This window comes from Simochromis diagramma, unplaced genomic scaffold (genome assembly GCF_900408965.1).
Source record: "Simochromis diagramma unplaced genomic scaffold, fSimDia1.1 OVJJ01000798.1, whole genome shotgun sequence".
Lineage (NCBI taxonomy): Eukaryota > Metazoa > Chordata > Actinopteri > Cichliformes > Cichlidae > Simochromis > Simochromis diagramma.
In genome coordinates, this window is record NW_024386736.1 from 525,488 (window position 1) to 547,531 (window position 22,044).

A 22,044-nucleotide genomic window follows, 5' to 3' on the forward strand; every position below is an offset into this window, starting at 1 on the left:
AAATTCTGTCTAATACCAATTGTAAGAAAACAGCTCTACCTGAATACTGCCGGAGTTACCAGGCTTTTCCAAGCGTCATTGTATTTATTATTAGAAAACCAGAAATCAGAGGGGGAAAAAACAAACTAACAAAGAAACATTAAATCAAACTGATAACAGTGCACGATTTATTTTTCCTATTAAAACCAATGACTGTAGAAAGGTTTTCTACAGTCATTGATTAAAACCAAAACAAACAAAAAAGTTTGCTTTTGATACTCGCGATGTTACCAAATCTCGCGATACTACGTGCATCCCATTCGAGCTAAACTGGAGGGATTTCTGTAGTATTGAGCGAGCAGCTAACACGTTAGCAACACTGAGATAATCTATTTGCAAATAACTCGCTCCTTAAAAAAGGAAACCAAGCCGGCTCAGAGGTGAGGACGTATTCTTACAAGCGATGCCCATTTGTTAGCTACTTAAACGTAGCTTAGAGAGAATAGCTGTAGAAAACAGTCATGGTAAACTGAACTCTTGTGTAGCCTGTGGTGATACAGGAGTGAAGCAGTTTAAACCGTTCTTAACAAACCAGTGAATACCTTCTTGAGATAATTCTTGATAATTGCCAAATATGGCAACTAACGTAAACATTAGCTTTTGGTTAAGCTACTAAAGTTGTTTTCGTGTTTGTACAGCTGAGCAAAGAAGCTAATGCCACTTTTATCTTACTTCGCACTTTTACGTAGTTAATGCTAGGAACCTGTCTGCATATAACATTAACGTGTTAACACTTTTATCGTAAAGTTATAAAGCATGAAAATGGTGCACTTTAGAATTGCTTAGCTAAACTTTACATGGCCGCAGTGTAATCTTTTTTTTTTAATTTTTTTTTTTTTACTCGTACTGTGAGCCTGTCGTTTGTGTGCTGCATCTTCCAGGATGGATTTAGAAGACGACACGACCATTTTAACAACCCTGAAGTCCTTCAATTCCTTCATCAGCCGCCCCGAACATCCACAGCGGCTGTCAGAACACTCAGCAGGGAGTGGAATCCTGCAGAGTCAGTACAAGCGCAGCATGGAGGTACATACAGAAACTGTTTGCATCAACAGGGGGGCAAAAAAGCTGAACAAAAATAGCACCAGCATTCAGCCTCCGCACTTACTAGCATATCCTTCTTTTAGCTTTTAGAAGCAGCAGAGAGGGTTCACTCCAAGAATCGCTACCTGCAGTTGGACCAGGAAAAGAAACAGATGGAGCTGAGTCACAAACGGGCTCGTTTTGAACTGGAGAAGGCAGCCTCAGACAGCGCACGAGACTTGGAGGTACATGCCATACATACTCCTTTAATACCACATGAACAAAGCATCAGATAGCTCACCACCTTGTTATGTTGCAGCATGAGGTGGATCGGAACCAGGAGCTTTTGGGACAAATAAAGAAGCTGGAGGAGAGAGCGGAAGAGGCGAATAAGAAGCTAACAGAGCAGAAGGAAGCAAATGATGCTCTCCAGAAGAACCTGGAGGGTCTAAACGAGACACTGGAGGAAAGAGATGATAAGCTTGGCACAGCAAACCAGGTGCACGCATGCTTGTAGATTTGCACGCACAGTTATTTTGCCAGTCTGGTAGTGCCTCTTATCTTATGCTGGATTACCTCTGTTATCTGTTTGCAGACCATCAGCTCTTTGAAGGATGAGATCAGAGAGCTCAGGCAGAAGATTCAAAACCAAGACTCAAAAATTTCTGCTCAAATGCTCGAAAACCAGGAGTTACAGGAAAAGCTAGATTTGCAACAAAGGTACACACACACACACAAACAAGGACTGACACTTTGCTCTTTTTCATGCTAATAAATATTGAGCTGTACTGCTTAATATAAATGCTGACCATGCAGTTTTCTTTGATTGCTGTTATGATCAGGAAGTATCAGGAAGTCTCTCAACTTTGCCAAAGTCTCCAAGCTGCGCAGTCCTCATGCTCTGATCACATAATCAAGATTAAGGTACGAAATGCTGTCGCTTCTATTGGGCTCCTTATGGTTTCACTTCAGAGTTTAAATGGTGTACGGATTTGTCTGTAGTTCAGAACATTTCAGTGTCCACAGTTCATGGAGAGAAACTAGTTGAAATAGTTAAAAATAGCAGTTTGTACCTCTTTGCACTGATGTAGACGGTGTGGTTACACAGTGTTATGTAGCTCACTCTACAGCGAATGTAAACCTACTAAATATGATTACGATTTAGACATATAACCAATGCATGTGCAGTATATCAGTTCAATTTTCTACATATCAGCTTTTTTGTTCAAACTACCTTTCTCCTTCAAATTGCATAATATGAGTTTAAATGTATTTTTTCCCCTCATAACATAAACTTATCGATCATACCATTTTGCCTTCAGAACAGCCTTAATTTTCAGAGCATAGATTCAACAAGGTGTTGGAAACATGCCTCACAGATTTTGGTTCATATTGACATGATGGCATTACACAGTTGCTGCAGATTTGTCTGTCTGTTGGGCTGAGATCTGGGGACTGTGGAGTACAGTGAGTTCACTGTCATGTTCAAGAAACCAGTTTGAGGTGATTTGGAGTCTTGTGACATGTCACGTGATCTTGCCGGAAGCAGCCATCAGAAGTCGGGTACACTGTGTTCATAAAGAGATGGATATGGTCAGCTACAGTCGTCAGGTAGGGTGTAGGTTTAAATGATGCTTAGTTGGTACTAAAGCCCTTTTTCCATTAGTACCCACTCGGATCAGCTCGACATCAATCAGGCAACATTTTTTACTAATCTTCTGTTGTCCACTTTTGGATAATAAAAGATTGCTGAGTCGTTGCCACATGATTGGTGGGTAGATATTTACATTAATACAGGTGTGTGTGTGTGTGTGTGTGTGTGTGTGTTTGCTTGTTTGTTACAGGTATTTGTTTCCATAAAGTGTGTCATTAATCTGAAAACTGTATTACTGGTGAATTTCTCACTTTCTAATTTGGCAGGAGTTGGAAAGGCGGCTTGTGTTCCGGGAGCAGGACTTTGCCATTGTGAAGACTGTAAAGTCAGAGGTGGCCAGAGTTCCAGATCTGGAAAAGGAGCTGAAGCGCCTCAGAGATGATAATGCCTACCTCAGGTTAAATACATTTTTGAAGTTTCCTTAACATGTAAACTCTTTACACTGTAGTGGAGGGACCTTTCAATCCACAAGTTTCACACACATATACCACAAGCTCTCTTTTCTTTAACAAGTGTTTTTGGTATTTGTAATATGTGTTTGTGCCTGTGTCGTCTCTAAAACCTTACACTATATGTTTAGGTTGATTCTGTTTGTACCACGTAGTTTGGATGCTAACGGGCATTAATGAGCATACAAGCACTTTGAAAGATTAAGTCGGATAACAGAAGATCCATTTGTCAAGTAACACCCAAACAGCTTGTCAGACTAAGTGGAGAAATTTAGCAGTTGGTGTGTTTATCCACTTATCCTTTCTGTTGTATTACAGAAATCTCAATTTAAAGCATGAAACTCTTCATACTTTCTCAAGATAACAGATTAAGAATTTTGCTGAAGATGCCATAACTGTAACTAGGAATGTTCCTTATTCATAAGTCGATTAAATGGGAGGGGGAAAAAAAGACTGACCCTTCTAAAAGTACTCAGACAATCAAGTTGCATTTTAAATGCTGCTGAAATTTGTGACACTTTGTGCTGTGCATACACATTCACATTAGCTTGCAAAGTGTGCCAGTGTTTTGCAGCTATCTGTCCTTGCAGATAAACCTTTACACACTTACAGTATGCAGAAAGCAGTATTTTCTGGTCGAGTGTTTGTGTGTGTGTGTGTAACTGTCCTAAACAGGAACAAAGCTAATTAGCCAATTATTTTATTTTTTTAAATAATTTTTATTTGTTTATTTTTATTTTTTTAAGCGGAATGTTATATCAGTAGTGTGGGGAGGGTGTGTGTGGTGGGGGACATGCTCCACACACTCTCCCCATCTCTCATAAAAAATCAGTAAGGAAAACAAGGAAGGGATGTGCATAATGGAATGGGTCATCACACTAAGATTACTCTGGCCAGACGTAAATGGAATACTGCAGAGCTGCACTGCACTCCTTGTTTACATGTTCTGAGACAGAGGGTGACTGGGGGGCAAGGGGCTGCCATTTACTGAGAAATCCTGCTTAACATCTCAGGGCCAACAGTCAACTGGCATACATGAATGTAATCTCAATAAGTACTTGTTCATATTACTGAGTATTTCTGGTGCTGGATAGCAAGAGGAGCAAGTATTGCAGGTTTAGTCTGGGAAATGTGACTGAAAAGAAAGACCAGGTGGATCAATCAGGATTTGGTCTGATCTTCCAAGGCGAGTCCAGTGTCTGGTCTCCGATGGTTGGGAAGTCCTCAAACTGTGGGGAGATTCTTGTTTCACATTGCCTGAAACAATAGAAGGAAAATTCTTCTTTTATCTCCTAATCAGTCTCTGTTGTCTGGACCGAGCTCTTTTCCCTTATTCTTTCCTCCTCTGCAACCTTTGCATTTCCCCCCCCTAATTTCTACCGGCTTGTGTCAGCATAATCAGCTCCCTGGTGTAAACAATGTGAGCTGGGCAAAAATAGTGTTGTTGATTGAAGTGGGTAATAACATGGCCAAAACATATCAGATGTTTCTCAAGTAGAGTTCACAGAAAAGTCACCCTAATCCAACAAGTGTGACTAAAGTAAAGAAAACTTGAAAACTAGTGAGAGCAATGTATTATAGCTATAATGCACAGTTGGTACATTGTTACGTGCATTTGTCGTCAGTCACTGTAATCTTAATATATTTGAAAACGGTTTTCAAAATTGCATCCGAGTGTGACTGTAGCCAGGGATTGAAAGTTCCTCCATGTCTTGCATTAGACACTGAGCTATCAGTTTAATTTACCTTTTTTGTCTCTGTTCTGTCCAGGGAGAGCAGAGAAAATTGCAGCCTGTTGAAAGAGGAGGTGGAGGGTCTGCGGAAGAAGCTGGAGAGGATGGAGAAAACCAAAGAAGAGCTGATCAACATGGAACTGGAAAAAGAGGTAAAAGTGTGGGAAGTTAGAAATATATAAATATTAAGAGAATTAAGTAATAAGCAAAGCTTCAATGAGACATTTTTAGATAGATTAATGACTCTGGCTGCATCCTCGTGAAGGTTTTTGTGACTCCCTGTCCTCTATGTTTGTTTTTGCAAACTTTGAAGTTTAACTTTTAGAATTTACTATCAAATATATTTTTTAATTAATAATCTAAGCTTAGAATGTCCTCCAAAAAGCCCTATACACACTGGGAGCAGTTCGTAGTGATATGGTGGCAACAGACCATAGAAAACAACTACAAGTGGAAAAAGTGCTGCTGAAGTGGGCGGGACTTGCGATAAACTATTCTCAGCTTCACGTGAGCAACTGAGGTGGCTACCAATGAGAGTGAAGAATACAGTTGATTAACATATAAGCTGGTAGCAAATATGGGAATGTTCACTAGCATTCAGCGTCAGCTTCAAGCTGATGCTTGACAAAAGACTGACTTCCTGTGTGTAGGCAACTTGAGTAAACATTTCAGTCATTACTTTTTAAAAAGCTATTGTCAGAGATAATTGGTGAATTATAAAATATGTACAATAATAAGAGAAGAAAATAATGTATTTATACTGCTGTGGGATGTAAAGATGCCATATTTGCAAGGCTTCATACTGCATAAAAGTATTCTTTTTCTTCTGCTGCTGACTGTATTATATCAGCATCAACTTTTCCTGTACTCAAAAACAGTTATTTGCTTTGGTGTCATTAAAACTTAGAGGCTCACAGAGAAGCTCCACGCCTGGGAGAACCTTGGGCAATCTACTGGACTCAACATAAGGTCAGACACTATTTCAAAGTGTGTACGTTTGAATCACAAAGAGAAATATTTAAATAGACATTTGTGTATTTCTTTCTTTTTCTTTTTTCTTTTTTTTCCTGTTTTTAATCATGTATAAAGTGCCACTAGGTGGAGCTGTGGTCACTCCATACAAATGTGCCTCATCATTGTGGATTGATTCCACCATTGTGTATAGATGTCTGTTTGGTACCTGCTGTGAGTGCACCAAATGAGTCTCAATGCATTCACTCAAAGCTGGTAATGAGAGAATGATTGCATGTTTCCTCGTGAGCAATGAAGCTGATCTGACACATTATAAACACTGCAGACCTGCCGATGGCATGCATGCACGCACACATGCGCACCGTGTTTTTCTTTCTTTTGTGATTAACGTTGACTGTGAGGTAAACACAGCGCTTAATAAAAAGTGTGTGAGGATGTGTGTGTGGGTTTTTTTTTGTTTTTTAAAGTGTATGGGGTGAAAATGGGAGGAAAAAGTAAAAACTGCCATCTAATAAACTATGAAATTAAGTGAAATCAATATTTCCGTAAGGCTTAATTTTAGTCATATGTAATGTGTTATGTAACATTTTGAATCCTTAAAAAGTGAGATATTTAAAGTAAATTGTTGTAATTTTCTTCCTCAAAATCCACTGGATAAGGGGAATCTCATAGTTCTGTTATTGGCTTCATGTGTGATGCTGATGTAAAAGTGCAAAATATTAATGTTGCACACATGTTTAGCTCCTGATGATCAAAATAGCATCACAGTCACCTTTAGAAACTCCTTAAAGCTGTTATTCTGGTGTTTGATAAAAGCCCGAAATAAAATGTCAATGCGGTCAAGATGTTATTTTCTTGTCACAGTGTGTGTGACGTAGAGGCAGGTGGAAGTAAGTGTGTCTCATTCAGCAATTTGTTCACCTTTATTGCACTCGGTGTATCAGTGCTGTGCGAAAATTACTATTGATGTGGATTTGTGCATAAGTGGGATATTGTGATTGCCTTGTAGGCTATTAAACAGTCATTATTTCAGCATTTTACTGCTTGGAGTCTTGTCAGGTATATAATTGTCAAAGTTTTTATGAAGAAGTTTAAGAATCACAAAGTAAGTGAAAGTGAATTGGATATATGTCATATTCTTTTTGCGGTTAAGAATGATCAGGAGCTTTCAGAAGAAAGGAGAATTGATGGCACTGCAGTGACAGAATAATGATCATATCTCAGGGCCGTCAGTAATGTAACAGTGCCTGAATTAATGCTGACATGAAGTCGAAGCTGCTTGTTTAGGGCGGTTGTTGTTCTGTCATTAAATATGAAATGGCTCATAAGGGCTGCTGTGCTTTGACACTAAAGTTTGGATTTTCATTGTTGATTTTTCTATGGTTTGTTTTGTCATCTTGCGTTACTTAAAGCTAAATATAATTTATATTTATACTTAATAAACATTTTCTCTCACAAGATATATCAGGATATGAAGAGTATGTAGCTGAGTTGCGACTGAGGATTGAATAAATGTAATTTACTGTACTTGAAGAGTTGACCTCCATCACCCTGAGATTTAATTCTTACCAACAATGTTGGTCTTTTGCCAGGAAGAAATAACTTAAAGGGAAAAGAGAAAACTCCTAAGAACAATAAATGTGTTGAGAAGTAGACGCAAGCCTTAAAGCTGCAGCCTGGATTTGCTAGCAGCTGGCTGGTTGCTAGAAGTTATTTTCTTTCCTTCTGTTATGTGAGATGATAACATTGTGCTTGGTTATGTGCGTGCCAGTGGGGATGACAATTGAAAATAAAATTGGAAGAAACTAGAAAATGAAAATATCTTTATGCCTCCACGCTGGCGACAGCTGGGGCTGGAGGCATTTAAGTTTTGGATTTGTCCGTCGCTTTCTTTACATGATATCGCTCGAAAGTTTCACTTTGACTGGAGGATGAAGTGATTAGAATTTTGTGTGTTTAAAGTTCAAGACTTGATTTGGCCCTAATTCAAGAATCTCTAAATATCTGGAAAATGACATATATGATAAAAATGATCAGATAATGACATTTTTACACCAAAAGTTCACACGTTCTTTTTGTCATATCTAGTTGGATACTGAATTCGTGCAACTTGACTGGTTGCTGGAAGTGCTTCTGGTCTTGCCACTGAAGGACAGCTGAATGATTAAAATATATTGAAAGGTCTTCCAGAAAATGCCCCCCCCCCCCTTTATTATTGAAACTTTCACAAGCTACAGAAAGAACTGCAGCTATTTTGTGCATGTAAGTCCCAGACTGGTTTTTGTGTGATAGATGGTGTATTAAATTGAATTAACTACTTCATGGTAGTGTTTGTGTGTATGCTGAATCTTGATGCCACATTGAAGGCCATACAAACCTGATGCTGTTCCCTGTGGATTAAGACTTTATTTTAGCTCGTATGTGTCCATGATCCACCAGTGAAAAAAAGTTTAGTTGGAATGCTACCCAGTGTTCATAAATTGCTGGATTTTTATGCTAAATATTACTCCCAATTAAATAAAACCAATAAGAGTTTTGTTAACTTTGATAACAATTTCTGGAGAAATTGCAGTACAACTCCTGAACACTGTTTCACTTTACGTTGTTGTTGTTGTTGTTGTTGTTGGTTTAGATGGGCTAAAAATGTGTACAGATCCATTTCAGGAATACATAATCATACTGAAAGAGAGAGAAGTTCATCAAGTACATCAAAATCGGCCAGTTGATTCCACCTACGCTGGTTATAGAGGAGTTAAAATTAGCACGGTGATACCGTTCTATGTGCCAACATGCTAAATTTCATGCATGAAAGGTTTGGGGATTGTCATCACCCAGCAAAGAGGGTGACCGACTTTATATAACTCAAGAAAGACACAGCGTAAGATTTTCAAATTGATACCATGGGTGCGTTTAATACAAATCTTGTATAAGTTCTGGAGTGAATTTTGTCGAGGTCAGAGGTCAAGTTTCCTAAAAATCTTGTGAATGCATTAAGACCATGCTACATATTTGACGTAAAAATTTTCACACAGCTAATATACTAATAATTAGGGTTTTTTTTTTTTTCTTACAATTCCACAAAAATTACATCAAGAAAGTGTGTATCTTACAAATAACCTGGCCTAAAATGGGATGGGTGTCTGGATGCTGGATGTATATGTAATAGCTGATCTCTCATTAGTTACTCTAGTAACTCAGCTTCCAGTGTTATTTCCAGGTATTGAGTTGAGTAGTATATTGCTCAAAAAAATGCATGTTGTGGTCATAAAGTAATGTCCAACTGTAGGTCTTACCATAATAAAGCCAAACACAGAAAGTCACAGTGTTCTCAGTTATTTATATTTATTATGATTTTAGCATTTTTTACTCCCAGTTCTTACTTAACAGTTGAAAAGCAAATGGCTATGGTGAATAAAATCACTAAGGCTCATTCGCATCCATCCAGTGGGACAAATTGGACTATTTGCTACTATAGTTATGTTTGATATCTGGGCTTTGGACTAAATTTTACTTTTGGCCACGTTTCCCGATTCACTTATGTGCGTTTTGTAAGCAAGACTCGCTAATCTGACAGTTCATTTTGTAGACCAGGTTACACCCCATAGTTGTTCACAACATTGCACCCAATAATATGCAACCATCACGTTGTTTTCAACAGCATCCAACATGACTGACTCATGACCTGCAAAACAAAACAAACAAAAGGCAGAGGACAGAGAAATATCTGCTTGTGTGAGTTCAGGAAAAGGCTCATCCCTCTGTGCTCAGGGCAATGTTGAATTATCTACTTGGGATACCAAGGCCATTCCAGCTTATAATTCACAAACTCATATTTTAGTCATGAGTTTATTTCCATACCTGAAGTCACGCCTAGATAAATGTTAAGTGGTACAACCCACTTTCCTAGAAAAAGTTCCACATAACGGCTGAACATAACCCCCACACAGTGTCTCGCTTACAGATTATGCCTTTATTAAATGATGAAGTTTCAGTCCGACTGCCTTTCACCAGGTGCAAAGGCAACGTCTATGTATGGATATGTTATGTATATACTCGCATGTACATGTATAATAGTTGTGATAACCATGAAGTGATATCCAACTTGCATGGATATCACTTCAAAAATTGTTAACTATAGCTGCAATACCAAAAGGGATGATTAACATATCCCATAAATGATTAATATAGCAGAAATATGACAAAAAAAAGACATCAAATGGATGATTAAAATTGTGTGTGTGTGTGGACATTACTTTTGTACCTGATAAAGGTTGATTAGACTCAAACATTGTAATTTATGTTTTAAGGTAGACAATGTGCAGGAGTCACATTCAGTTATAACAGTTCAATTGTGAAAATGTGCTCAGCATTAAAGGTCCCTTGGGATGAGACCGTTTCGCATGCCTTGTACAATAATGCATTCCATCATGGACGCTTGCTTTTGAATTGTGTGCTGATAACAAGGAAGATACTGTATCTCCTCTTTGGCCTGAAGGCATTCAGGATTTGCAAAAGAATTTCAGATTTGAGTTCAGACCATGGAAAATGAGTTTACCATGGTCTGAATAAAGCAGCTAGTTTATTCATATAATAAGCACTATAGCTAGCGTTTGGGGATGCAGTAATCACCGATCACTTACAGTGGTTGTCATAAGTGCCATTCATTCATTTTGCGCTGCTTAACCATGTCTGAGTTGTGAGGTCAGCAGTCCAAGCAAACATGCCCAGACCTCCTTCTCCCTGCCCACTTCCAGCTCTTCTCTGGTGTTACCCAAGCCAGGTGAGAGATATAATCTCTCCAATATGTCCTGGGTCTGCATCCTCTTTGCAGGACATTCCCAAAATACTTCACCTAGAAGGCGCCCGCGAGGCGTCCTTATCAACCACATCACCTGGCTCCTTTCAATGTAGAGGAGAAGCAGCTGTACTCTGAAACCCTCAGAATGAAAAGGCTCGCATCCTATCTTCAAGAGTCAGTGTTGCTTCAATTGGTACAAATCTATGCATTTATTACTAACCATCATTACACAGTGTAATATCAGTTAACGCTGCTCCATGAGATTAAAAGAGTAAGAACCTAAAAACTAAAAACTTAGATGGGAGGTGATGTCAGTTTATTAGATCTCCCAGAATTGACAGTATTTGTCTTCAGACATGGGTAGTTTGCAAAGGATGGTCAAATGCAGTTTTTTCTTAACATCTCTCCAACAGTAAGTAATGATAATTTTTCATTAGAAACAAGTTCTAGCATAGGCCACCTAAATCTCACAACTGCAGTAACAGAGGCAACTTTAGCACGCTACCGTATATGTTTTTTGTTTTTTTGTTTTTCTTAAATGGACTTAATGCAGTAGTATGAATCAGGTGCTGAGTGGATAATCCAGCACCAGCTTCATATGTAAAATATATAAAACAACACACACAGTACCTGTGGATGAGAGACGAGATGACTGCTCGAGGCTGTGACTTATTTGTGTTCACATCATGACCTTGAAAAAAAGATTCATTCTTTCTCTGGCTCCTGTTCCAGCAGCTGTAATGTTGCTGAGGTCAATATGAACACGTGAGTATAAATTTGGTGTGGTGGTGAGCAATGTTGCCTCACAGCAAAGAGATCTTGGATTCAGATCCCCTTCGGCCAGCTGGGCCCTTCTGTGTGCAGCGTGCATGTTCTCCCTGTGCCTTCCCCTCTGGGCTCTGGCTTCCTCCCATAGTCCAAAGACGTGCATGTTAGGTTAATTGGTGATTCTAAATTGAGCATAGTTGTGAATGGTTGACTGTCTCTCTGTGCTAGTCCTGTGACAGAGTGGCAACATGCCCAGGGTGCACACGAGTCTTGTCCCTCAACAGCCGGGACCCTAACATGGATAAGCGGAAGAAAATGGATATGCGTGTGTATGTGAATGTGTATGCAGGTAGTCTTTGAGTTATTTTCATCATACTTACATTTAAGACATTATAGGCTCTAAATGATCGTTGTCATTGCCTCCAGTTTTCATGTACATTTTATATTTGTCTGAAGTTTTTTGAGCTTGAAATGCTGTTTGTAATAAATCCTCACCATCCAGTTTTCACATGGAATACTCTTGTCTGCCTTGAAGTTGGTGTGTACTCACAGTAGGGAATCCGTAGTGCGTCAAAGCACATTTGACCCCCAAAGTCCATTATGTTTAACTAGTGTGACCGTTTCAGTTAAGCACATCAAGCCTTGGCCCACTTTTTAGGATGTGAGCCCAGGCACGGTTCAGTTGGACTCATACAGGGTACACGTTGTAGTGTAATCACTAACCGTGTAACACTTCCTCACTAACACCCTCTCTTGTGAAAATCACCGTGCTAACTAATTAACAAATCTATAAGGTACGTGAGGACAACGTGTTATTGCTTAAAAAAAAAAAAGGTTACAACCAAAGCACATAAAATCATGAACCTCATTTGTTGTGCAAGAATGCGTTTCAAAAGCAAGTGTCTGCCTGAAAGAGGGAGAGAGAGTAAGCAGGGGATAAGATGCTGAGAAACTGAAGTGTACTCTGGCCCCGGATCGTTAAGTGTTAGCGCAGGCCAGCAGGCGAGGGGAGAGGGCGGACAGTCAAGCTTGGGCATGGTACAAAGCCATTGTGTGAGTACACCCTTAATCTGCCTGCTCAGCCTTTTCTGTTCATATCCCTAATTTGTCAGTAGATTGCCTAATCATGGCACACAAACCCAGGTCAGGTCTCTTGGTGCTAGTATGTGAAACATGTAAAGCAGATTGATTTCATCGAGGAAAAGCAACTAGCCTCCATCTGTTGATATTTCCAGGTTTGTTGGTTGAATTGCTTAACCTGGTAATCTTCAGTTGCTCTGAAGAGTAAGCTACATCCTCTGAAAGTCTCTAGTTTTGCACTAAAAGTGCTGTGGAGCTAAATTGCCCAATCTTAAGCCCATTTCACAAGAGGCGAGATGTTGGCTTTTAAACACATATGTGGCGCATGCATTGCTGCCTTTTCACCGTCTGTTTTGTAACCCGTCAGTCTCTTCCACCGAGTGAGTTTGTTTTGTAGAGCAGTGACCAGTATTTACCCCACTGTCCTCCTCTCATCTCCCCCCCTGCTCCTCGTGTCATTTTATTTCTGAGCTCCCTACTGACCGGCAAACAAAAGAAATGCCGTCGTGTTCATCTATTCTGCCCTTTCTGCTTTCTCAGTCGTATCAATTTTTCATTGCGGGAGTAAGTGTGTGTACACATCTGTATGCTAACTGTTCTGTGCTGTGTGTTGTCTGTAGGAAACCCGAGGATCTGTCCAGGGAGGTGATTCAGATCCAGCAGAGAGAAATTGCTCTGAAAGAGCAGAACTACACACTCAACAGCCGGTAATACACACACGCACTCGCTCGCACACAAAATCCCTTTCTCTCTCTTCAGACCTATTTCTCTCATTCTGTCTGCTTGCATGCCTCTCTTCCCCTCATGTATCTATTAGAGCATATCTCTGAGAAGTCCTTAATTGTCACAAAGTTAATTAAACTGGTCCTGATTCTGATAGCACTCCTGACAGTAACCACTGGTGTGTGAGTGTGTGTACGTGTGCGAGAGAAGGAATTCACTAATTAAACTTGTCCTGTTTAGACAGAGGTGATGTCTATAGGGAGGGCCGCACACGCGTGCTCTGGTATATTCGTGCTGCAACTCAGTCCAGCTAAGAAAGCTTTCATTAGCTAACAAGCATTCCTCTTCCGCTGAGCGTATTGGGCTCATTATGAAGTATTAGAAACAGCAGAATGGGAGAGTCGTGGGTGTGGGAGGGGATGGTGATGGGAGCTTGCGGTGTAATTATTGCCCTTCGGCGTAATTATTGTCCTATTGATCAGACCCGGCACAAATCTCTGCTGAAAATAATTTCTGGACCCTTGTCTGGGATTTTTTGGTGTCAGTCAGGTAAGTCGTCTGTGAGTCTTATTATAAATTGACTATAAATTGCCTTTCTCAAATTGTCAGACTGTTCTGCATTAATCAACCTCTTTCCTTCTTTCTCTCCCCTGTTATTAACAAACACACACATACGTATGCACGCGCACACATAAAAATTGCTTCCCACCAATTCATTTATTCTGCTCTGTCAGTGTGAGGAGTGTGGAGCGTTCACAGTCTGAGCTTCGTGCAGAGCTGACCCAGCAGCACAGCAAGACTCTGGAGGAGCAAAAGAAGAGAGAGGCACAGGACGCTCTTGTCCGTCGACTGCAGAAGCGGGTGCTGCTGTTAACCAAGGTACCTGGCGATCAGCCACGCACTCTCAAACACAGAGAAGTATTCATGCCGTCAAACATGACCTTTCAAACATCACCCAATGCGGTAATTTGACTCTAAACACTCAGTGAACACAGTAGCCAGGTAGACTTGCAAGGCCAGCATTGAATTCTTAATCTCGCCTTTACGCCTCTGTCCTGCTAATTGGCCACCGGGTGTCACATGACTCCTCCATCTGTCTGTCTTGCTCCCCCCCTTGCTCTGCAGTTCTTGAGAAGACCTCCCTGTAATATTGATTTCTTGATGTGTGTAATTCCCGACGTTATCATGCTCAGTCTCTCACCACACAAATCACACACATGCACACAGCACCACCATAACTAGGCAGGTTTAAAAGGATGCTAACATTATAGCTCGCTGAAAGAATTTTTTTGCATCAAGTTTTCACAAAAGTGAAATAAGTAATTTTTATTTCCCAGCCAGTCACAGCCTATTTAGAAAAAAAAAATCCATTATAGTTGGTGTTAAGTTCTGAGCTTTTAAACGTGAACTGTTTGAGCTGTTTATTTATTCAGGCGCAGTCGCAGAACAATTTGTTTCCAACAATGCAAATATGCCGAACACTCGAATTACCTTAATGATTGTAGTGAAGTATATTAATGACCGTGACTCCAACCATATCTCCAACTGCCCAAGTTTATTTTTATTCATAATTTTTTCTTTATGTTTTTTTAAAAATAATTTTAGGAAAACTGAGCTGTGATAATGGATTAAGTATGGTAGCGAATTAGCCAATACAGCTTATTTTTATGGCTTGTAATGTAGCCAGCAACCACTGATGTTATTCAGTTTCCTTCTTTCTCCTTTTTTTAAGCTTAATTTTAAGGTTTAAGGCATTTTATACACTTTAATGACAAACAACTGAAAATGCCTTTTTTACTCAAATGTGTTGTGGTTTTTAGTTTTTGAACTTTACTGAAAATTGAAAGGATCTTTTTGCTCACCTAAAATTAGGGTATGCGTCATATAGCCTGAAGTCTGCATTGCAAAAACAATGTGAATGGTTTTTCATTTATGTATTCAATACTTTTAAAATGAAAAATAATAGCTCATTGAGTGTGGATTCAGGGAAGAATACAAGCTATCTGAGGAATATGAAGAATATCTGAGCAGTTGTTTTTAAGTTTTTATAAAGGGAAAAAAAAAAAGATTAATCAGATCATGTTTATCCATTTTTGAACTTTCGTCCAGGTGTCTTAGATGGATTTGAAATGTCACCCAGCCCAACTAAGAAATAAAACTCAAGAGAAGCAGCAGGTCCTCCTATTTGTGTACGTGGAACCAACAAAGTGACTGACAAAATAACTAAATTGTTATTTGGTTTTGATTGTCGTCAGTAGTTTGTATATTGATCAGCTAACCAGTTCATCAAGTAAATGTTTGACCTTTGAAGAATTATTTGGAGAAGAGAACTAGTTAATTAACTAATTAACAAGAGTAGCACAAACCCTTGAGGTTCTTCTACTCTTTACTATGAAATGCAACATTTTGTCTTTGCCACAAGGCGGCATCTCCTTTAAGCCACCATTGGTCTGGTTACTTCTTTTACCTTCACATACTTTTGTGGGACAGACTCCGTGACCCATTAGAGGCATGGCCAGAGCTTCACGCACTGGATAAAACGGTTGACACAAAAGCAATTTCAAAAAAAAAAAAAAAGATGATGAAAACAGTAATGATAGTTTTATCATTCTGTCCACCCATTCTCTGTTTGTTTGTGTGTTAAATTGAGAGTTTTTATCAGAGAAGAGGTGACAGATTTTTGATTAAGATTGAGTGAATTTCTTGGCACATTAATGGAGAGTAAACAGCCAAAGGGCCTGCTGGTTAGTACTGGGAGTGAACACATGCACACTGACCTCTAAACGTACTCATGTGTGCCTTTTTTGTATTTACTTCTGTTCATTCTGTCTTCCTATTTATCTTCTTTTCTCCTCTAAAGAGAATCTTGTAGGATGTCTGAAGTCAATGGTTGTGTGTCGATGCTTAGCAAACTAAACTGCTGTAATGCATTTGACGGACTCATTTCTTAGCAGACTATCTTGATTTTGATCTGACTGGTTAGTTTTGCCATGGTTTGTTTGCAGGTAGTAACCAGTATGCTATTGTACAAGGATTATTATTGCTGCCCACTGTTGGGATTTGGGCAAAATTTGGGGTTAGGGTTATGGTCACAGGCGAGGGTTAAGATGCGTCCACACGCACGTCGCTTTGAAGCTGGTTCCCTAGGTGACCCTCTAATGTGTTACGTAGCAGGTCATATGCCAATCAACGGTATCCTTCACTCTTATTTGTAGTTGCTTCAGCCGCCGTCTGGAAGTTGAGAAACGTTTTTCTTCCACCTCATTCTCTTCCTTTTCTTCTCAACTGGACTGGAGTCAGTCACATCCATAAACACTCATTTATTCTCGATATTGTCACAGTGCTCATTGTCAGCAGATTTGACATGCGACCCTCTTGTCTCTGGACAGCTGACAACAAGTCAGCTAATCAACAGCTGGTTATAAGCTAGCATTATGCCAGCTAATCTTCGGCTAAAAAAAATCACACTTTCCTTCTGGTAAACAGTTTGATTACATTACACAGTGTACTTTAAAACTTATGACATTTATTGCCGTGTTACATTAGCAGCTTTCAAGTGATGAAATGTATTACACAAGTGTAAAGTCAGTCTGACTGGGTCAAAGCATCTCCATAATGGCTGGTCTTATGGGATGTTCCTGGTATGAAGTGGCCCACACAAAGGTCACAGAGTTCAGGATTCTGTCTCTGCCTTTTAATATGTAATTTCTGCTGCAGTGTCAGTGGCCACTCTAGAACAGATTTCATGTATTTGCACCTCCTGATTCACAGAGTCAGCCATTAGTGACTTCTCACAGAAATTTTGCTACGTAATGTTTGGCTCTTAACTTGATTATCATAAAATGCCACCTGCTTTGTTTATAGTGCACAGTGTACACTGACAGAGTCAGGAGGGGAGGAGTTGCATCATATGAACAGTGCTGACTGACAGTTCACTTCTAAGATAGCAAAGTGAACTGACAGCTGACCTCAGAGCGTTGTGCTCTTCCTTTCTCTCACAAGTATTCTTGACTGGAGTGGTTACAGGTCTCACAAAAATGTAGACGATGATTACCAATTATTATGAAGTGTTATTTAGATTAGCTTGTGTATTAAATTACTATAAATTAACAACGTTAACCTTTTTTCTTCTCTAAAATATGGGACAGTCAATAGTCTTTTACAATTTATATTATATTATTGTATCTATATATTATACCGTTATAATTCTGAACATTTAATACCTGTTTTTGAGTGATTTCATTTATATCTAATCCTATTATTATTGCCTTTTTGATCCTCTATACAATGATCGTGCATTCATTAGGTTCCATTCACACACCACAACAGGCCATTGCAGTTTATTTTCTCTTTGCTTATGACTTCAATTTCTTATATGAACAGTAAATGTAAAAATCTCTTTTTATATGGATTTTTTTTTTTTTTTGGGACTCCATGAGATTCCTGTGACAGCATGTGAAATATAAAATGAACCACTCAGACATGAAGCACACAGACCGACAACTTTGATAGCTATTTGGAAACTGTATGTCAGTCCTGTTGACGCTTTAAAAGAAATATTTTTCCTGTTGAAGAGAAGCAGGTATGCCTCTGACTCCATTTGTACAGAGGACAAAACTTTTACTATTCAGCACATTAAAGATGAGATGATGAGGAAGCATAAGAAAGGCAACACATGCTCTTTATTTATTCTTGTATTCTTTGTCTACAAAGGCATTTTTCTTTGATTTGATTCTTTCAGTTTTAGAAATACAGATGAGCATGGGCACAACCCTAAGCTTCTCTTATCACAGCTTGGATAAGAAAGCTGTAGCTGCCTCATACTGTGTTACTGACTTATACATGCGTTTGATGGTCACCTGAACACAGCAAACAAAAAGAAACAGTAACAATTAGAGAAAAAAGTAAGAAAGATGCTTTCTTATTTTGTTTTTTCATGCAGATACAGATAGACATTTACTATGTGATGCCACAAAATGTTAAAATTCCCACAACTTTTTCTTTTACTTTATTGGATACGGTGAAATTTGTTTATTAATCAGCAGATTTACCGTGTTATAGTGTTGTTAATGTGTAACGTTTTGTGTTGCAGGAGCGGGATGGAATGCGTGCCATATTAGAGTCCTATGACAGCGAGCTTGCGCCTACTGAGTACTCTCCTCAACTGAGCAAACGCCTCAGGGAGGCCGAGGAGATACTGCAGAAGACACAGAGCCATAATGCAGAGATGGAGGTGTGTCTGCAGGCGTGCATAAATATACTTTTTTTTTTGTCTTCTGCTCTTTGTTTTGTTTTTCAAAGTTGAATTTGAAAGTACTGACTTCCACTAAGCTGCCGACCAGATTATTATGCATGTAGCTGTTTGACACATGGCTCGTAGCTGAGGGCACAGTAATTGCATGCTGCTTAGCTTCAGCTGCTTGTTGTTTACATCCTCAATACTCTTGTTTAGCGGACAGACTGAAACACATCTACAGTGAAAATGGATAATACTGGACTTACGTTGCAGAGATTTTCACCCTTTTCTTTTAATTCCCTCAGTTTGACAGAATTGCCATGTTTAAGTGCAGAACCCCAGTTTGATTCTCTCCAGTTTTGCCCTTTTAAAGTTACTGCATTATGCTGTTTACACTGTGACTCACTTTTGAAAGAGATGGGCGAAATACCTTGAATTTCTCTACAAACCTTTTATTTTAATAATCAGCCAACAATCACTGTGAATTTGGCAGTTGCTGTGCTGAAACGGGAATCAGCACTAACCTAGCACCCCCTGCACTCGTAGTGTCACAGCTTGGCTAATCTAACATGAAGGTTAATAAAATGCAGCTTGATCTGTAAGAAAATGGAACAAACACAAAAGCTTCCACAACACACTGCCTTAGGACACTACAATACAAAATCATAACCCATGAAAGACCTAATATTTTGGTTGATAGCAACTCATTTCTCAACAGGGATGTTATTTTGAAGTACTAACTGGCTTCTTTCCTTTGCTTTTTGGAGGGCCATTACTGCATATCAGTAGGCTAGGGTCATTTTTCTTTTTGCTTCTACATTACATTTCTTTTGTCCTGTTAATTCAGGCTCAGCTGACCAAAGCGCAGGAGGAGACAGGGACACTAAAACTGCAGCTACAAACAGTAAGTGCACCTGCAATCCCGTTTTTTTTGGGGTGGTTTTTTTTTTTTTGTTTTTGTTGTTGTTGTTGCAACATGCCGTTTCTATAAAAGGCACTGGCATTTTTCACCAGTCAAGTAATTAGCAGCCAAAGTATAAGCAGTATCAACCAGTTTGGAGACATGGATCCAAGAGCACAATCAGTCTGTTTTTGCAAAAAGCGTTTGAGATGTAGCTAGCTAATTTCACATATAGCAGTTACAAAAAGATGATAAGAGCATAACCAGCATCTATGATTGTGCCATGTAGACTATGTGAAATTAAAGGAAAGTAGCATGTGTGTGCACCTTTGGGTGGCCACCAGTATCATGTGCCCACTGTCCTGGAGGCTCCAGGTTAATAATTGATATAATTAGAACAAGAGGGAAGGCAGACTTCAGTAGCAGGAGGTGGGAATCATGCATCTTTATGTACAATCTGTTGAAGTTACCTACACAACATGCATATATAACTCCATTTAATTAATTAAAGGACTTTGTGACTCTGTTCCAGTCTGTTGCAGTGAAGAGACAGCTGAGCGTCAGTGTGTAGCCATCGATTTACTGGTTGATTTACCTTTCTGCCGTCACTGAATACCCCAAGTTTTGGGCAGTGACTGAAAGAATAAAATCTCAGATACAGTGGCTTGCAAAAGTATTCGGCCCCCTTGAACTTTTCCACAATTTGTCACATTACAGCCACAAACATGAATCAATTTTATTGGAATTCCACGTGAAAGACCAATACAAAGTGGTGCACACGTGAGAAGTGGAACGAAAATCATACATGATTCCAAACATTTTTTACAAATAAATAACTGCAAAGTGGAGTGTGTGAAAAGTTCAAGGGGGCCGAATACTTTTGCAAGCCACTGTACAAGTGGAAATGAGCTTCATCCAAAGGTTTTCTGGGATCCCACTTAAAGATGAGGGCAGGGGCTCAGTCATTCAGCAGAGGCTCACAATAGTCTGTCTATACATCCTGACTAAGACTCCTCCTGGATACTTCTTAGGTGAGGTGTTTCAGGCATGTCCTACCAGGAGGACACCCAGGGGCACCCTGGAGAGATAATGTCTTATGTCTGGCTTGCCTCACTGTGCCCCTGGAAGAGCTGGAGGAGATGGCTGGGGAGAGAGAGAAATCCTGTTATCTTTGTTTAGACTCTGGTTCAAACAGCCCAGATTCATGTAAGTGGTAGAAAATTGATGAATATAACCACCCAACCAGCTAAATATAAGAAGAAAATGAAATATGGATGCAAAAGAATCTATGCATCTATCTATACATAGTAATCTTTTAATGACAGTGTAAAAAAAATGAAAACAGATGTAAACTTTAGCACATGTTCTTTTTTCAGTCCTGAGTGTGTCAGTACATTTAACAGGTTTATCTGTCAATCTTGGCATGTACATTTTTCTCAATTGAAGATTTTAGAAATGACAGAAAACTCTTACAGACAGAAGTATTCTGCTTTTAAATATAGTCCCGGATAACGTAGCGAGTTGGCAGGTGTGACCTGAAACCTTGAAACGCACCCTACGACTCTTTACTCATTCTATGATCTTCCTTCTTTTCTTGGCTCCTTGTTGCCGAGGTGACATCAACATAGCCATAGCAATGAGTATTGACGCGTGAAATCTACCTGTCTGGTATAGCAGTAATTACTTATCTGTCTTGGGAAGACTGGGAGTGGGGATGCACCGAGAGACGGGCAGATGCTGTCAGAGAAGGAGGAAAATTGGTGTGCAAATGGAAATGAGGGATAATTTTACAGACGAGAGAAAGATCAGAGGGAAAAAAAAACAACTATGAGACAGATGGAATAGAAACGAGTAAGAGGTAAAAAGATCAGGACGTTGTGAAACAGAAAATAAGTTAGTGGGCTAATGGTGTGTAAAGGGATATATCTGTTTGTCTTGATGTCTGTGTCAAAAAGATAGCAGCCCACTATAATACAGTCTTCAGGATTTATCTGCAGGCAGAAGGTTTCTGCCAGGCACATGGCCAAAGGTGGTCTGATGATAGTACACCAGGATCATTTTCTTTGTGTCCCAGGCGGAGCTGGAGCTGGAGTCTTTAAAGAAGCAGCAGGCCTCTGCTACTGACAGCAACTCTTTACTGACCAAAGAAGAGGTCACCATTCTCAGGTGTGTTGACCTCAACTTGTTGCAATGAAAAATTCATGACTATACATATAAAGGATTAAATCACTAATGCCTCACATGCATGCCTGAGCAGAGCTATACGCCTAAGATTAACCTGTTCACTCTGTGACATACATGGTCACATCTTTGCATGTTAGGCGTTATTAAACGGTGTATGTGCATGCATTTTTTTTCTCAGACAGAAAATTGAAGATTTAGAGAGAGAGCGGCAACGTTTGGAGGAGCAGAATAACATTCTGGAGATGAGACTGGAGAGACACAACCTACAGGTAGGCGCTTAAAGTTCCCTCCAACTGTTTTCTGTGATGGATTTACTCGTCTGGCAAAAAGGAACCAATTTAATAACCCCAAGGGCAGCAGACGAGCCCGCATGACACTACAGATTGATTCACACAAACGTTTCACATATCTGACAGTTTTTCAAACATAATTGGACCCAGGTGTGACTTGAGCAGCATCCAATGGAAAAATCGCACAACCTGTG

At 39.5% G+C, this 22,044-nt stretch overlaps 1 protein-coding gene across 2 annotated transcripts in view; it reads left to right on the plus strand.

Moving 5' to 3' along the window:
• Nucleotides 1-286: 286 nt before the first annotated feature.
• The window catches only part of mad1l1 (mitotic arrest deficient 1 like 1), a 62,066-nt gene continuing 40,308 nt past the window's right edge, over nucleotides 287-22,044 (plus strand). The window contains exons 1-15 of one of the 2 annotated variants that reach the window (XM_040045996.1): nucleotides 287-419; nucleotides 921-1,065; nucleotides 1,167-1,307; nucleotides 1,382-1,561; nucleotides 1,658-1,782; nucleotides 1,905-1,986; nucleotides 2,983-3,113; nucleotides 4,936-5,050; nucleotides 5,806-5,867; nucleotides 13,137-13,223; nucleotides 13,974-14,118; nucleotides 18,332-18,472; nucleotides 19,323-19,379; nucleotides 21,451-21,542; nucleotides 21,739-21,829. In XM_040045996.1, coding sequence (XP_039901930.1) covers nucleotides 922-1,065; nucleotides 1,167-1,307; nucleotides 1,382-1,561; nucleotides 1,658-1,782; nucleotides 1,905-1,986; nucleotides 2,983-3,113; nucleotides 4,936-5,050; nucleotides 5,806-5,867; nucleotides 13,137-13,223; nucleotides 13,974-14,118; nucleotides 18,332-18,472; nucleotides 19,323-19,379; nucleotides 21,451-21,542; nucleotides 21,739-21,829 — 1,593 coding nt within the window. In that variant the 5' untranslated portion in view covers nucleotides 287-419; nucleotide 921. The remainder of the gene's footprint in view (nucleotides 420-920; nucleotides 1,066-1,166; nucleotides 1,308-1,381; nucleotides 1,562-1,657; nucleotides 1,783-1,904; nucleotides 1,987-2,982; nucleotides 3,114-4,935; nucleotides 5,051-5,805; nucleotides 5,868-13,136; nucleotides 13,224-13,973; nucleotides 14,119-18,331; nucleotides 18,473-19,322; nucleotides 19,380-21,450; nucleotides 21,543-21,738; nucleotides 21,830-22,044) is intronic. The other variant, XM_040046064.1, reaches the window with a different exon arrangement.